General features: G+C 34.3%; 1 protein-coding gene across 3 annotated transcripts; it reads left to right on the top strand.

Annotated features, from left to right (window-relative positions):
- The first annotated feature begins 637 nt into the window (after positions 1-637).
- Positions 638-16,739, top strand: LOC107007788 (protein kinase and PP2C-like domain-containing protein). 3 transcript variants are annotated; one of them, XM_027914073.1, is made up of 12 exons: positions 638-851; positions 933-1,050; positions 2,200-2,366; positions 3,419-3,504; positions 3,625-3,848; positions 6,696-6,747; positions 8,847-9,378; positions 10,234-10,303; positions 10,401-10,620; positions 10,702-10,806; positions 15,019-15,114; positions 16,354-16,711. In XM_027914073.1, exons 1-12 carry the CDS (start codon positions 737-739, stop codon positions 16,546-16,548), a joined length of 1,980 nt encoding a protein of 659 aa, XP_027769874.1. In that variant the 5' UTR covers positions 638-736; the 3' UTR covers positions 16,549-16,711. The 3 variants fall into 3 exon arrangements, with proteins under 3 accessions (XP_027769874.1, XP_015062046.1, XP_015062047.1); XM_015206560.2 differs by having other exon boundaries at positions 639-851; positions 3,437-3,504; positions 16,354-16,739; XM_015206561.2 differs by lacking the exons at positions 2,200-2,366; positions 3,419-3,504; positions 3,625-3,848 and having other exon boundaries at positions 640-851.
- The last annotated feature ends 1,673 nt before the right edge of the window (positions 16,740-18,412 follow it).

Here is an 18,412-nt window from a genome sequence, read left to right as displayed (position 1 = left end):
TACATATTGAAAATATTTTTTACTTGCTGTCGCGAGACTTTTTTATTTTTCATTTATTTATGTTATATTCGTACACTAGTATAAATTTTTTTTTCTAAAAATATATGTACGTACATATCTAACAAAAATGAGAAAAATGTAAAAAAAAAATAGGAGTAGAGGGTAAAATATGATGCTGTAGAACTTTTAATTTTTAAAAATAAAATAATATTTCAAATTTTTTTAAGGGGGTGTTACGTGGAGGAGGTGATGGAGTGGGTTAAAAATAATTCAAATTTTAAGTTTAAAAAATTATTTTTTAATGATAGTAATACTTTAATCTTTAATTAATATTAATAGTTTATTATTTAATTTTTATCAAGGTGAAATATTTTACTCATGTAGAATGTCATGTGTCAAGATTTTTTCAAATAAAAGAGAGAGTGCATTAGGTTCACCACTGAGTGTGTTTCTCAAACTAAAAAAAATGATAATTTAGGCATGAAACAAAAAAAAAAGATAATTTAGGTGTATTTTTAATCCTTATCTCATTTTTCAAAAATATATTTTATCAAAAAGAATTATGTGGCAAAAAATGTGTATGGTGGGCCAATGGTGGACGAAGTTGTTTTCCAACCGCGGAAAGTCCTCCAATTGGGTCACCAGGTCCACATTCAAGTGAAGAATCTGATCACTTGTTCAGCTGCCCATTTCTTATACAATTTTACGAGGAAGAGAAGACAGTGAATTGTTGAACATGGGCCTGGAAATCTTGGAACCTAACACCTGCATTCGTGGGTGTTGTACCAGCCGAAGAATCCCCATTCATCTCCCTCCTCCTTCTTATTCTCTCTCTCACCCTATTGCTCGAGGTCTTATTTATTTTACACTTCAAAATTTTTACAGACATGCAGCTATATACCAATTTTTTACTAATCTTTATTTGGTTGCAGGGGCTGAAAGTGTGGTGTATGAAGCCATTCTTGATGGTAAAAAAGTTGCTGTTAAAAAACCCATCTTGTCCACATCTGAAGATATTGATAAATTCCATAAAGAACTGCAATTATTGTGGTGAATTTCCTTCCTTAGTTTGTTTGATTAATGAAAATGTGTTTTCTATATAGCAAAGTGTATATCATGGAACAGCAAAGTAAGTAGTTCTTACTTTGTCCTTACCTATGAGCAAATTGTTTGTGAATTGGGGTTTTGATTTAGGTTTGCTAAATTGCTTTGACTGAATTTACCTCATAAACCAACAATTCTAAAAAAATAATGAAGTTTTGAGTGTCCCTAAAGTGAAATGTAGTTACTCAAACAATTGCTTTTTTTATAAGATAAAAGTTTATAACCAAAATTGGTATTTATTGTACTTTTTATTAGTTTTTGATTATGTAAATTCTAGTTAGAAGCTTAAGTATTCAATGTCACTGAGTTGAGACAAACAATTAGAACACTTTTTTTTTTTTGAAATACAGGAAGTAGCAAATTCTGTCACTTGGATAAGTAAAAGAACGATATACAAAACAAAGAATGGCCTGAAATGCCTCAACTATCCTCCATCTACCTTTCGGCTCCAAATACCCTGACGTTAACCTTTTGGCCCCAAATAGTACCTCTTGGAACAAATTATTTCTTGTATGAATGCCACAAGCTTAAGAAAATTAAATTTAAAATGATTGAAAAGATCCCAAAAGAGAAAAGTGGAAGAGAGAGGAAGTGAAGGGGGTGGGCTATGGAACTCAAAATCAGGTCAATCATATAAGTCCACATATTGATTAATTTCAAATTCTTTTAACGGAGAAGGACCTAATATACTCCTAAACTATGAGATTTGGTACAATATTTCCCTCCATCCACCTTAGGAGTGTGAACCATTAGACATAAGGATATTTTCTAGCAAAAAGATTGAGGTCAGGGGTATCATTGAGCCAAAATATTGATGTCTAGGGTATTTGGGGGGCGAAAAGGAGGACAGAGGATTGTCTTGTACTAATTCAAATAGTTGAAGGCATTATTGGCCCTTCTCCGTATATTTCTGTATACAAAATTACAATTTCTGATTGACAAAACTAGAATATTTACCTTTTAAGCCATATGAGGATACTCCCTACTTCTTGTTGTTGTGTTTCCCTACAAGAATATCATCAGTTATTGTTATGTATTTGAGGTTAGTTGATATATTTGTTTGTTAAGTTTTGTTAAAATGTCTTTTGGATATAGCACATTGGATCATTGGGGGATAGCAAAGCTAGTGGGGGCACACGCCAAGCCGCCAAATTACATGTTTTTCTTTGAATACTATGAGTCTGGAAATCTAGCCGGGAAATTACACGTGGATGAATGGAATCCAAGTATCAGAGAGGCACTTGAAATCGCAGCTCGTTTAGGTGTGTTATGCATGTGCATTTTTCAGCTGCTTGTCTTTTTCCACGTAAACATGGATAATACAAACTTCTTCTTTTTTTCGGTGTGGGAATTGTTTAACCTATCAAATAAGGTTAATGATGTCATTTAATTCCAAAGAACTTATAACATTTTCCACGAAGGATCATGTAAGTGATCAATCTTGTGAAACTTGCATTGAGAATGCTATGCTATTGAGTGTGCTTAGGCCAATATTCATTAATGAGGCGACTTAAGATCCATGAGATGGCAAATTCAATTCCTAGCCAAGGCAAAAAAAAAACAGTTGGTGATTTATTTCCATCTGTCTAAGATTTGGTGGATAGACATGTGCTTGTGGGAGGTAGCTGATGCCCCCATGGATTTAGTTGAGGTGCGCGCAAGCTGACGCAGACACTGTGGTTATTAAAAAATAAAAAGCAATTAAGCTTCTATTGGAAGACTACAATATCAGATTGTCATTGATAGTAGATGACACATATGGACTAAAAATAAAAAGGGAAAGAAAGGGCATTGGATGGCACTTGAATCACTACTAGACACCTGGACTGCTATGAGATTTTGTAGTTTAATATTTATATCAACTACTGAGAATTTATTTAGCCATGATGAAATATATAGAAAGAAAAATCATTGGTGGTGGGAGTGCAATAGAAAATTTGAAGGAGGTGAAGCGAATACCAGGATGTTTCAGGAAATGCCATCACATCTTGTTGAGTCCTAGTTACATTTGCAGATGAAAGAGTAATCTTCTAGCTAAGATGTTTTTTCCTACTAAAGTTAAGTATATCCCACACTTTTCCTCCTTCCTCAAGTTTTCCCTAAAACTGGCTATCTTTCCAAATGGCTTTAAGCATACAAGATGTTTGCTTAAATGGCATTTCTTTCTCCTAACACTTTTGATATCAAAGCACATCAGCTACCCTACTTTTTTGGCTACATAGGAAATATATTGAATTGTTTAGCCTACTTTGTTTTCTCTCCTTTATTCCTCTGGTAATAAAAACAAAACAATTCAATGTTAGCAAATTTACAGTGCTCTCGCCTTTTACAGCAAAGGCCTTACAGTACCTACATAACCTTGGGATTGTGCACAGAGATGTAAAACCAGCAAACATTCTCGTAATGTCTTTGATCTCCCTGATTCTTTTTGCAGTATTTATGCATACCATTGTCCACTTTAAATGAGTCCCTCTCCCAATTATCTCTAGACTTCCATTAATTTTTTTCGCTATACTGCAGCTTGATAGACAGCTACAACCACATCTCGCGGACTTTGGTTTGGCCGAATACAAAAAAAATCTCAAACTAGTTTCCACTGAAAACTGGAAATCGACTGGCAAGCCTACTGGAGGTTTCCATAAAAGGAATATGGTTGGTACGCTTATTTACATGGCACCAGAGGTGCTGACGAAAGAGGTCCACACTGAAAAGTCTGATGTATATAGCTTTGGAATAACAGTGAAGTAAGTATTGTAGTCACCAGCTGCATTGCATCACAATAATAAATGGAAGTGATTCTGCAAGTTCACATACCTGCTACTAACTTGTTATGCCTGATTTCAATGTATATATGTGCTGTTTGAATATTGTTTTGCTTCTAAACAAGTTTCTTCCTATATAGAATCATTGATTTGTTGTCATAATTCAGGGCTTTGATTTCTCCATGCATATGGAGTGGTGAGAAGGCTGAATGAACAAAGGGCTGAGTATTGCTATAAGAAGTTCAATGAATTGAATCCAAATAAATAATTTTTCTTTTGATGACAAGGGAAACCCGCAATCGCTACCCTTTGGGTGCGCACAGGGTAAATTCCCAGTTCCGATGCAATAGCTCGCAAACCACATAAGAGAGTTAACCTGCACTAGGCAAGCTTGGTGCGATAAGCTCGACCCAGAAGGCAATCCCTTTGCTTTCGCTGGCAAGGGGTTTCGAACTAAATCCAAATAAATAATTTAGCTGTATATAAACTCTAACCAGACCCCACTTGGTGGGATTTCACTGGGTATATTGTTATTGTTATATAAATTCTAGAGGAAAAAGATCAGCATAAACATGATACATGCTCCATATAGGGTAAAACAATTTTTCATCCCTAGCAAGTGAAAACTCATCCATTCACATTCCAAAACACGTTCTTGTCTACCTTAAACCGTCTCATATGTTCATCTTACAAATACTGGAAACTAATAGACATTCACAGTCTAGAGATATCTTGTAAATACATTAACCCTCAACCTTCATACAGAAAATTCCCACATGAACTGAATATTCTCTATGTAATGATGTCTGAAATATAAACATGGATAAATACAACAAATTGAAGCTAAAAATGCTCAAGAAAATTGTACCCAAGGGTGTAGCCTAGTGGTCAATGAAGTAGGTTGAGCATCCCGAGGTCTCAGGTTCAAATCGCAACAGAGATAAAACACTACGGAGTAATTTGATTTGAATACAAGTTATGATGAAATAAGTTATGCTGGGATTAGTTATGATGGATAAGTTATGTTGAGTTTATTTTTTATTGAGTGTTTGGTTTGTTGTATTCAAAATAATATACGATGCATGAATTTTAAGAACAAGTTATTTGTTTAAAAAGATATCCTTCATGAATATGAAAAGTGGTGTATAAAAAAAGGTTCAAAGGGATATCTTCGTCATTTACCTATTTTATCCTGGATAAGTTATCCTAGAATTACTATACTACCCCAGGGAGGGATAACTTATTACGGTACTAATTATTAATCCTGGAATAAGTTATCCCGGACATACCAATCAAACAACAAATTAAGTGGCACTATAATTTAATCCCCATGACTATTTGGTGTGTTATCCTTCACACCAAACAACCCTAGGTGATTATTTCCTCTATGTTCTAGCCTTGGTGGATAGATTACTTGGTGCATGTTGCTAGTGGGAGGTAGAAGTATCGGGGAAGTAGTCGAGGTGCACAAGCTGGCTGGAGACCACGGTTAACAAAACAAATAAAAAAAAATGCTCCAGAAAATTTAAATGGAACGCCTTAGCTTTGACTTCGTCAAAGTTTCTTTAGTTGAAGAATCATTGATTCAGTGATGCTGCAAGGTAGATATTTCTCTTTTGATATATGTCACAAAGAGTGGTAAATGTATGGATAATAGCTCTGGTAATTTGATGCTCCTGCTTGCTTAGCAAAGCTGAATTGATTACTTGTCCACCATGTAGCTCTTCTAAACTTTGGAAATTATATGAACTTGTCTTCCAAAAATAGTTGGTTATGTAACAAGCTGAAAACATTCAATGATGTTGATGCAGTGATTAATGCAGCTTCTGTAGCCGTCAGCTACTTTAAGTCATTATCTTGATATCCTATCTCTGCATCCACATGGATCCGTCGAGATTCTTGTGTGTAGAAGCAAGTTAATCAGCTACTGTGTATTCTCATTTCTTTTTTTTGACTGCTCTAATTATTATCAGATAGAAGATTGCTCACAGAAAGGCTTTCTGAGTTGTAAAAAGTGGTTTGGGCATTGTTTTCCCCAACTTGGATACAAATGCCTTCTTCAGACTTTTCATGCAAGATGTTTCATGGGTAACTGCCAAGTCCTGTGTTTCAGTCTTAATTATCGAAACAAACATATTAGCTTTTCTAGGTGACATACCTCTTACCACCTTTACAATATTGTGATAAGAATTTAAGAACTCTGTATGGGCTACTCATGCAAGAAGAGGATTGTGTGACCTCTTAAGGCCTCAGAATTTATTTCAGGAAGTGTGGTTTTCAGAAACTTTTGTGTGTCCCATGATAATAATTTGAGACACATTGCTATTTGCAGAGACAACAACAACAAACCCAGTGTAATCCCACGGGTAGTCTGGGGAGAGTAGAGTGTATGAAGACCTTACCCCTACCTTGAGAAGGTAGAGAGACTGTTTCGTTAGACCTTCGGCTCGATGTTTGCAGCAGCATTGCTTCTGTTTTCTATTACTCATTAGATCCTTGGCTCGAAGTTTGCAGCAGCATTGCTTTTATTTTCTATTATTATCTTCTTTTTAATGGATCATGACAAAGACCAGGTTGTTCCCATAATGAGCTAGTTTTGTGTGACTGTATCCAATCTACTGGCATATCCGTTTTTCTTTTTTTAGTGATGCTATGTTGGAAAATACGTTGATGGCGCTGCTAGCAGTAGCAAGGATTAAACTGTCCTCAATTTGTAATTGATGCTAAAAGCCTAAAACATGCATGGACTAACTCTTTTTTTGAAACTTCTTTTGAAATGTATTTTTGTATTTCTACATTCTAAGAGCTTGTGGATTTATCATGTTGCAGTGAACTTCTTACTGGCATAGTTCCATACACTGATCTTCGTGCTGAGACACAGGTTGGTGTTTTTTCACTTCCTGTTCACTATTTGGAAATCAATTTTTTTGATGCATACAATTGTGGCGATTTATCATATAATGTTGTTTGATTGTTTACAAATCAGTGCTATTGATTCTTTCCTTCAGCGATTCTTGATAGAATGGTTTGATCCTATAGGCTTACGTAGGACGAAATCTATGACTAGATGCCTTACACTTGATCTGGCCATACTTTACCAAGATATTAGATTACCACCATTTAAATGCAATATACTGAGGTGGATAATCTATTTAAAGGAGATCCTGCCACTTTGCATAGAAATTACTTAACAATCTTTACATGTGCATTGTTCTCATATAACCGTCCTTCCAGGAGACCTCTGATAATTCAAATTACAACACTCCATTTACTGTTGCAAGGAGCTTGGAGAAACTGACTTAGCACAGTAAAATTGAATGAGATGTCAGTTTGTGTAATTATGAGATGAGTTAGTTAACAAGTCTCCTGTATCAACCTATCCTTCAGGCTCCTTCTCCAGGTACAAGTTAAACATTTGGGGTATCAGTAGGTGTGTAGTCTCTCATACCAGTTTCTTCCATTATATGTGACGCTATTTTCATTATGAAATGACAAAACCACTACCGAGTTGTGCCTTTTCGGTGCCTCAAAAATGTTTCAAGTTCCAAAAATCCTTAGTTTTATAATAACTGGAGATATTGTTTAACTGGGGTGATCTTTCCATGATCTTCTATTATGAAAATGTTATCAATATAAATGATCAAGAAAATGTTCTTGCCATGAAAAGAATGTATTTGAAATACTGAACGAGTTGCTTCACCTGAAAGTATGTTGAATTGCCTGACAACAGTGCTGAAATGGCGAAACCATCATTTTTTTTATGACAAGGGGAACCCGCAGCCGACAGGGTAAAACCCCTGCTCATGTGCAATAGCTCGCAAGCCACATAGGAGAGGTAACCTACACTAGCCAAGCCCGGTGCGACGAGCTCGACCCAGAAGGCAAACCCCTTGCTTTTACTGGTAAGGGGTTTCGAACCTGAGACCTCCATCATGAAAGTCCCAAGCCTAAACCACTGGGTCACCCCAAAGGGTACCATGATTTTTCTAAAACCATAAAGGGATGACACGTCAACACATTAATCTAGACTCCCTTTGAGCAATAAAACGCTGGTGGCTATTCAATATAAACTGTCAATATTGTCCCTTACGTAGGTTCTACACAGGAATAGACAAACTGACTACCTTAGCCCAACATGTTCTTGATTTATGTACTAATATATGTTAAAGTTTTATGAACTCTCTGGGCTGTAGGACTCAAGTAATAGTAATGAGGGAAGAAGGTGAGTCTCACCTATTGCTTTAACTGCAATCTTTTATCCATTAGCTATTATAGCAGTGGAAAGGGTCAAAGAAAAACCATGTAAGTATGATTGTATGTGTCATAGCGTCTACTATACTAGGAATGTAAATGAACCAATGAGATGATCCTATAGAAAAAGATATTTTCTTAAGAATAGGTTATATGTTTTAACTTCCATTTCCTCTTCATGAAGATGTTAAATGAATATTTATTGCTACAATAGACTAATTTTTTGAAGCCAATCAAACGCATGCTCATTCTAGTTGTGCATTTTCTAATCTTGTATATCTGATCATTATACTAGGGGGTGTTTGTATGGCTTTTTTAAGTGACTTATAAGCCAAAAGCTGAAAGTCATAAGTTGGAGACGCCCAATTTTTGACTTTTGGCTTATTTTTGTACTTTTTCAGCCTTAAGAAACTGCTTACCCAAACACTTCCAAAACTAAAAAAGAGCTTAAAAGCCAAAATCCATTGAAAATAAGTAAATCCAAACACTCACTAGATAGAACCAATTTTATGGTTATAAAGATTCATAGAATGCGGTTATCCTTTTGAAATGACAGAGAACTTGCAGTTTTTCTCCTTCACATACAAAATGGGAGTTGGTTTTTATTTCAAGAAACTGTTTTTCGAATGCATCATCTTATTTTTTACATTTGGAAAGAGGTCACGAGCAGTTGATTTTGTCTGTCATATATCTTAGATGCTTTCTGGTTCCTATATCTACGTGTGGCAGGCCCATACGGTGCTTGAAATGAACTACACTGAGCAGCAACTTACTGCAGCCGTTGTATCTGAAGGCTTACGACCCGTTCTAGCTGACATTCAATCCAGCGCTCCAGCAAGTTTAGTCTCTTTGATAGAAAGATGTTGGGATAAAGATCCACAAAATAGGCCTTCATTTGATGATATTGTCGTGGAACTTGATTTTATTCTGGAACATGATGTTGGAAGGGGCTGTATGGAGAAGGCCTCAGGGGAAGCTTTTATTTCTTCAAATGGCGTTGATGCTGCAAATTTCCAAACCTATCAGGAGAATATTAGCTGGTTCAGTCAAGGTAAAGACTTTATGAAAAGAGTTCCTACTGCCCTTGCTGCTAGCACATGGCTGGATTCTTCAGATGATCATATCTATAGTCCAGTTCTGTCTTGGGGTTCCTTTGCATCATGTGGGAGAAGGGAAACAATGGAAGATAGACACTTCCTTATGCCTCAGTTGTGTGATGAAAAGGATATTCACATCTTTGCAATCTTTGATGGTCATCGAGGTAGTATACCAAGTCCTTCCTCTGTTGAATTGAATGACCACTGGTATTCAACATGTAGAAAAAAAGGAAACGGGATTGAACAAATTTCTGAATTTCTACCAGTTTACCCTTAGGTTAACTATCATTAGAAGGGAAATAAATAATTTGTTACACACATCCAACCTGAATGTTCTCATTAGCTTTGTTAGATTAAAGAGCTGGAAATGTGGGTGTCTAGTAAATTTTTGGAGGAACGCGTTGGTATCATATGTTATCTCATGTCTTTAATACTTGGTTTTTGAAAAACAAGGAACATTGTGTCCGATATCATATAGCTTTTTCTTCACTTCTATATAGTAATAACAGTAACAAAACTCAAGAGCAATGCAAGTTAAAATAGTAATAATAATGAAGTGGCATAATATCTTGCTATTATTAGTGTATGTTAACAGAATCTTGTGACATTTTCCAAAAGGGTTTGACAAAATGATTGAATGGTTAACTCCTTTTGTTGGACTATATTACCCTCACCTCTGATTTGGCATTATTACAGAGAGCAGCGTCCCTTTAATCTGGAAACTGTGTTGGCATTTGATTCCTTAATATTTGCTGTTTGTTGTACTCGAAATGAACTTTCCATTTGTCTAAGCTCTTCTCATAAAATAAGTTCAAAAAATATTTGAATAATTTGGTATTCTAATAGCAACTGATGTTAAAGTGATGCTAAAGTAATTTTCTAACCTAAGTGATTGTACTTTATGGTTAAGGAAACAAAGGAGATACCAGTTACTATGAAGCCATTTTATTTCTCGTAAGTGAAACTTATTATAAACATTTTTCACTGGAATATGGCCGTCTTAACTAGTGTGCCTACAGGTTCAGCAGCTGCTGAGTTTTCCTCTGGAGCTTTACCACGATTTTTGCAGAATCTTGGTTCAGTTTGCAGGTTTACATGCTTAACTTGTGATTTTTTTGTTTGTGAATGACCAAGAAGTTTTCAAAGAGTCAAGGCACTCAACTCTTGGATGTTTATGACTTTGCAGTCCCTCTGATGCGCTTTTTGAAGCATTCATAAAGACAGATGTTGCATTCAGGACACAACTTGATTCTTCTCGCAAACGCAAGGGAGCAGTTCAGAAAGATTGGCACCCTGGTTGTACTGCAATAGCTGCTCTTATCGTCAGAAACAAACTTGTTGTTGCTAATGCTGGTGATTGCAGAACAATCCTGTGTCGATCTGGGATTCCATATGCTCTAAGTAGGGTAAGATGATTCATTTTCTTAGCTAGCTTTCTGATGAATCACAAGGCTTTGCATTTCCACTGATATATGGTACTGTCATAGGATCATGTTGCAAGTTGTCTTGAGGAGCGGGAACGTATTATCCGTGCAGGTGGCCTTGTCAAATGGCAAGTGGATACATGGAGGGTGGGTGATGCGGCTCTCCAGGTTTGTCTTCCCAATTTCACATATTTTCATAGACACTGCTTAATGATTTGCATAGTATCTAGAGCACACTTTTTTCTTCCATTTCTACCAAAGTCTTGCCAGTTTTCAGCTTCAGCTTGGATGTTCTTGTTTGTCCCTTCTATGTGTGTGTATATTCTGGAGGTTTGCATATATGCAAACTTCCCAGTTTGTTGGAGTAGTTCCCTTGTTATATCCTGTGTCTGTTAGATTCTCACTTGCCTCTGATCCCAGTTCCATTTGAAATATATACAATAAGCTATGTGATGTTATAAAAAGTAGCACTGGTGCATGTTCCAAATGTATATACACACAGTGGTGTACGCAGGATCTTTTTGTAAGTGTTGTCGATATTTAAAAATAAATAAATAATAAATAATCGATATAAAAATATTAAATTAATAAAAATTATTGAAAATGTACTAATAAAACATAAATCAAGTAAACTACTACAACTCTCCTCGACGAGCTTTCATATTTTGAAATGTGTTCATAATAGTCTCATCGGGGATAGTACTAAATATTTTTTTCTCTATATAAGGCACCAAACAACCACTCAAAAGCTCATCATTCATTCGATTTCGTAAATCAGTCTTAATCAATTTCTTCGCCGAGAAAGCTCTTTCGACTGTAGGTGTAGCTACCGGCAAAAGTAAAGCAAATTTAACTAGTCAAAAAACAAGAGGATAAGTTATGTGCTTCTTCGTCTCTACTAGTATCTTGGAAAGAGTAGAAAGTCCGTTAAGACCGAAGAACCTTTTGTCAGGATCTCTAACATCGACAATGTAATTTTCAAGCTGAAAGCGAAGGTCAACTACAGAGTATTTATCAAAATCATCAGGGTATAACTCAGCCAATCTCAATATCTTTTCCATATCAAAATTAGAAAAAGAATCAACTGGGTTCAAGCAAGAAATTAGCCAGAAGCAAATCAGTTGTCACCTCATCAAAGAGATTATTGAGTTCTTGACGTTGCCAATCAATAATCTTATAAAATACTTCTACTAGATAGTGATGTAAAATAGTATACTCAACAATTCTACGATGTGATCTTCCACGGATAACATAAAACTCTTCAAATTTAGGTATCAAAATATCATATTTGATACAAAACTTAGATACCTCTTTTATAAGTGAATCCCAACCTTCATCCCGTAGTTGTTGCAGTCGATTCTTTGCCACTCCAACGAGTGACATGGCATTTGCAATGTCTTTCTCTTTCTTTTGAAAAGCAGCATTTAGATCATTTGTAATTGCCAAAACAATGCACATGAAATGCAACATGAAGACAATATCAAATGTTAAACATGCTATAGGATATCCTTTTGCCCTACATTTCTCTTCAAAACGAGAATTAACAGCAATAGCATCAAGTACATTAGTGATAGGACCAAACATGAGGATAAAATTGTTAAAAGATTTGTAATGAGATCCCCATCTAGTATCACCTGCTCTAGCAAGACCTAATTCTTGGTTCAAGCCCTTACCAGTTTCAAGTTCACCTTTACGTAATGCCTTTTCAATTTCATTTGCTTGAGCTTCGCGTAGTTCATCTCTACGCTTGAAAGAAGCTCCCACCATATTTAGTATATCAGAAACCAATAACAAAAGTTCTTGCACTTCATCACATCTTTTAGAAACTGCAACACGAGTTAATTGAAGTTGATGTGCAAAACAATGAATAATATGAGCACCTTTACTTTCTTGTTGCATCAAATTTTTTAGCCCATTTATATCACCTTGCATGTTACTTGCTCCATCATAACATTGTCCACGTATATAAGATTGACTTAAAGGATGTTGAGCAAGTAAATCAATAATTCCATTCTTTATAGACAAAGTAGTAGTATCACGAATATGAACAATACCAAGAAATCGTTCATCACACTTTCCCTTCTATCAACATATCGTAAGACAATAGCCATTTTCTCCTTACATGAAATATCACGAGATTCATCAACTAAGATGGAAAAGTGATCATCATTTAAATCCTCAATTATACACTTAATTGTTTCAATCTTACATGCATTGATAATATCTTTTTGAATACATGGAGAAGTTGATTATTCTTTGGAGCTTTTTTAAATGCATTGTCAATATTATCACATAGCTTCGTATACCAAGTAAGGAGCTCAATATAATTACCTTATTATAAGGGGATACATCTTCACGATGGCCTCGAAATGACAATCCTTGCTTCAAAAGATATCTTATCACATTAATTGCAGCTTCCAAACGAGTACGGTATTCTAACTTTTGCTGGTCAGATTGTTTAGCAAATGCACTTTGAATGGATTGTTTTTGTCTCAATAAATCTTCACAATTTCGTCTTGATTGATTATGAACACTGTTTGGCTTACCAATATGCTCATCAAGGTTGCACTTATTCCAACTTGTAAATCCTATGGTTGAAAATACATTGCCTCCTCCTTGATTAATTCTTTCATCTTGAAACAAATAACAATAGAAACAAAATGCTGCATCTTTTGTTACAGTATACTCCAACCAATCATACTCACGAAACTATTCAACACTTAACGATGTAAGTTACCATAAAAATTCGACTGAGGAAATTGATGATTTTTTGGTTGAAAAGGACCATTTTGAAGATACATTCTTCTTATTGCATCATGCTCATTCGGATGATACTTTCGAATTGGTAACCTTTCTCCAGGATCAAATTTTAAGGAATTTATATTGACTCTTACAGTTTTGTCGACCTTGTTCCAACTCATTACCGTTTTCTTCTTCTAATTTAAAAGAATTTTGAGGTGTTGAACTTGATTTTGAAAGATTGCGAGATACTTTAGAATAATCTCTCCATTGATTTGGTTTGAATTGCAAATTTAAATAATTTTGATAACTCTAAACAATTTCAAGAAATTAAATTTATAAACATTGATATTTCAAGAAATTTCAATTAAAACTAAAAAGATGGGAGATAAAAGAAAAGAGAACTTAAAATTAAAGAAAAAACCACAGTAGCATCATGCTATCAACGCAGACTGCAACAAGACTTGAAGGTTTGTTTTCAACTTAGATTTTACTTTATAACTTGTTATTGTATCCAATTCTGATTTGAATAAGTAAAAAAATTTTTATAATAGGTTATATGTAGTATTTTACCTCAACTGAGTTATTTTACCTAACTTGAGTAGGAAATGTTTTACTTTATGTCTTATTATTGTATCCAATTCTGATTTGAATAAGTAAAAAAAAATTATAATAGGTTATATGTAGTATTTTAGTTCAATTGGGTTATTTTAGCCTAATTTGAGTAGGGATAGGGTTAAACTTTTCTCTGAAAGACGCTAAAAAATTGAAGCAAAAAACGCCCTTACTGGGATTCGAACCCGGGTGCATTGAGAGACATGACTACTTCACTCAGTGTGAACCAAACGTGCCACGATACTTCCTTGTTTAAGGAGTGTCATATATAATATTTATACTTTTGTTTTTATTTTTTCAGATTTATGTATATATATAAATACTAAAAAATTTCATCGAAGCCGTGTCGGCTGACCCCCCTTGATATAAGGTGGGTCCGCCCATGTATACACATTATCCAATACTTTTAGCAAGGGAAAGTGTATATATATCACATTATCCAATCCTTAGTAAGGGAAAGTGGTGTCTGCATTATATTAATTCATTAACAGTTATAAAAAGTTTAGATATCATGAAGCTCAATGATCAAGTTGTTATACAACTTATAAATGTATAAATATCAGAATAAGTGGTCATTGAATGTACTTCCTTGACTCCTTCATGTATTGTATGGCGAATGATAAGTGAATGACTTGTGTTATACAAGTATGGAAAATATTTGACATTCCAAAATGATATGTGGGGGTGGTCGACACCTCTAGACTAGCAGCAAATAGCATTGGATTTGTATTTGGCAGAATATATTCTTTTAACAGTTGGTTATTTAGGCAGGCCAGCGAAAGCAAGGGGTTTGCCTTCTGGGTCAAGCTCGTCGCACCAGGCTTGCCTAGTGCGGATTACCTCTCCTATGTGGTTTGCGAGGTATTACATAGGAGCGGGTATTTTACCCTGTGCGCATCCAAAGGGTAGCGGCTGTGGGTTTCCCTTTTCATCAAAAAAAAAAAAATACTTGGTGATTTATAGGATCTTCCAAAATATAGATATTGTATTATCATTTAGTAATCTGATTGTATTTACTTTCCCTAGGTCACAAGGTCTATTGGCGATGATGATCTGAAGCCAGCTGTAACTGCAGAGCCTGAGATAACTTCGACTACTCTTTCTGCCGAGGATGAATACATTGTAAGGATTACAACAACAAAATTTCATTCCGTGATATTTCAGTGTACTAATTGTTATCAAATCCTAGTAGTGAATATATATTTATATGTGACCACATTTTACCCACTTCCAGACCAATAAGTTGATTCTCAGATCGGATTTAGCTTCTTATCTCTGATTCTATCAAAACAAGTTATTTGCAAGCACATACTGCGTTGTTGCACAATCAGTTCCCACATAAGGGTCTGTTTTTCAACTTCCATTAAAGATAATGACAAATAACATACAGCTAAGGACATGGACTCCGGTCTGTTACTAATATAATTTGTTTGTTTGAGGCCCTATTTTTCCTTGACTGTTGTTGCTTCCTCTTTGCATCCACTCTTATTACTTTGACTTTGAAATGTATGGGTACTTCTGTTTTTGTTTTCTTCCCTTTCTCCTCTGTTTTTAATAGGGGATTGGATATTAATTTAACTGGTAGCGTGAATATTTTGGGTGGGGAAAGGAAGTAGAGTAGGGATGCGAAAGTCTAATGCTGATATTGGAATTTGTAAACTGCATTAGATTTTTGAAGGGCTCTCACAAGGTCATTTCAAGGCATTCATAGTAAGGCATGCATAGTTGTTATTAGTTAAGAAAGTCCAAAAGCCAAACCTTTGAATTCTTGTTCCAATTTAGAGTTACCTAATCGTATGAGTTCATTGTGCTCGTCTTTGGGCGTTACCATCCAGTTAAATTGAAGTTGCATATCATTAAAACATTTTACCCTTAAGTATCTTTGGTGTGTGGAATTTGCCACCAATTAAGCCAAAAGGTTTTTGGTCAAGTGTTTTCTAGCTTTCTAGTTTTCTATCTCCAGATAACTTGATAGATCATTTATCAGCCAGTTGTGGATGGAGTGATTCTAAAGGAGCAAAATAGGAGATTAGGGTCCCTGGTGAGAGATATGTAACTGCAGCACCTTGTGTATAGAAAGAGCGCACTATTATCTTGTGAATCCCCTTTGTTTTTTTTTATTTTCCTCTTCTCGTTGTTTCTGTGTATATTAGGACATTCTCATCGCTATTTTGCTTCTAATCTTGACTTAATAATGTGTCTGTACCAATGTTATTATCAACAACTGTCAATTAATTGCTCCAGTAGTTGACAATATGTATATAGTGATACAAGTTATGACATTACAGTTCTGATGCTTGTTTTGTTTGGATTTAAAATGATGGTATGTATATAGTGATGCATGTTTATTTGCTTTATCAGGTAATGGCAAGTGATGGGCTTTGGGATGTTGTTAGTGAGAAAGATGTAGTGAACATAATCAGAGACACAGTGAAAGAAGCAGGAATGTGTTCAAAGAGGTTAGCAACAGAAGCTGCGGAAAGAGGGAGCAAAGACAACATAACTGTTATTGTTATTTTCTTGCGTCCAGTTTCCACAGCCGAGAGAATCTATTAGCTACCTCTGCTTACTTGCTGCTATCATCATTCTTTGTAAATCAATTCATCACTAACTTATTTGGATCAGTTGAGTATCTATGCTTTCAACTTCTCTTTTTGGAAAAATCTTAAAATACACATAAGCAGTTGATTAGTTACCTTATCCAACGTTTTCTTTTCCATAATCTAATTTACGTACCGGCTTTTTTACTTTTGTTCTTACTTTCTATATCAATAATTTTTCTTTTGATATAGTACAATTTTTGTTTTCAATATTAACTATCAAAAACAATTTTTTCTAGCATATAGTATGTCAGTTGAAGTCTATATATATATATATACACACAGACACACACTTTAAAAGTATGAACTCTCTAATTTGAATGTTAAATTATTATAATATCCCCAACTTAAACGCCCCTTTTAGTTAATATGTTGTATTTTTATATTATATTTATTTATTTGTTCTATATCATATTAAAAGTTGACACCTTTTAATATTAATGGGTAGTGACTTTTCCAAAGGTTTGTAGCTTTTTGATAGAGTTATGACTTTTACGATGAGTTATTACATTTTCGATGAGTTATGACTTTTCTGAAGGATTGTGATTTATCTGATAAGGCATAATAACCACTTTTTCGTACTATCCTTTGTTGTCTATAAATATGAAGGTTTTCTCACTTTGAATTTTGTACGTTTTCTATTTTTAGTCTTTACACAAGAAAGATTGTAATAGTAGCTCAATTATGCAATTACAACATTTTATGCGGCAAAATTAAATAGTTGAACAAAAATTGATGCAACAAGGAGATGAAATAGTTCAACTTCAAACAAGAAGACTATCTAGATAATTAATATGTACTCATTTTTATAGCCGTTAATATAATTTTGCAACAATTTCAACTTGACAAGAGTTAAATTACATTTTGTTGCACAAACTACAACTTGGTGTTCAAGTTGTGAAAAGTGTCAAATTGTTGGAGAAAAAGGATTTGATCAAACACTTGTTTGAAGAGTCCAAATATGTACTTATTTTCATTACCATAAATATATTTTTGCAACTTCTACTTGACAAGAAGTTCAATTATTTTCTATTGCACAAATTACAACTTGGTGATCAAGTTGTGAAAAGTCTCAAACTGTTGAAGAAAAACAATTTGATCAAAAACTTGTTTGAAGTTGCTAAACTAGAATGGATAAGTAACTCATCCATTTCCAATTTATTTGTTATACTTATATTTATATTCAATTTAATATAAATGTTCTTTTCTCTTGGTTGTTGGGGGTGTATAATTAAGACCACAAAATAAAAAGACATTCTTATATATTATGCATATCCTAAAACTATTTTTTTTTTCTTATTCAAAATTTCATATCAAATTTAAATTAGACAAATCTATATCCATCTTTTGTATCTTCTATACTAACTTAGTTGAATGAACTACATAACTTAAATGATAAATTATTATAGTACCACCTCATAATATATATAATATAAATATATATATACAAAATTTTATATGAAGTATTATGGGATAAATGTGGAATGTATATTCCCAGATCTAGTATTAATACAAGTGGGAAACTCCAATGTAAAAAGTTAAATTACCATCTTGCCCCATCTAGTAGATTAAAATTTAATTAATTATTTAATTTAATACAAATATTTTAATCACACAATGGTAGAATTAGAAGTTCATACGCCCTTTAATTATTAAATTATTATTTTCTTGATAAATAAGTGGATTGATATTGCTTTTAGTCATAATCATAAATCTCATAAGCAGAAGAATTTGAAAAGTTATGATTGATAAATTAGTGTAACCAAAATTTTTTCTTTCTGAAATAGCTACATTTTCCCTTCTAAATAGACTCCACTATA

This window comes from Solanum pennellii, chromosome 1 (genome assembly GCF_001406875.1).
Source record: "Solanum pennellii chromosome 1, SPENNV200".
In the NCBI taxonomy this organism is placed as follows: domain Eukaryota; kingdom Viridiplantae; phylum Streptophyta; class Magnoliopsida; order Solanales; family Solanaceae; genus Solanum; species Solanum pennellii.
Note: the sequence above shows the minus strand (reverse complement) of the source record. Positions and strands in the feature narration are given on the sequence as shown.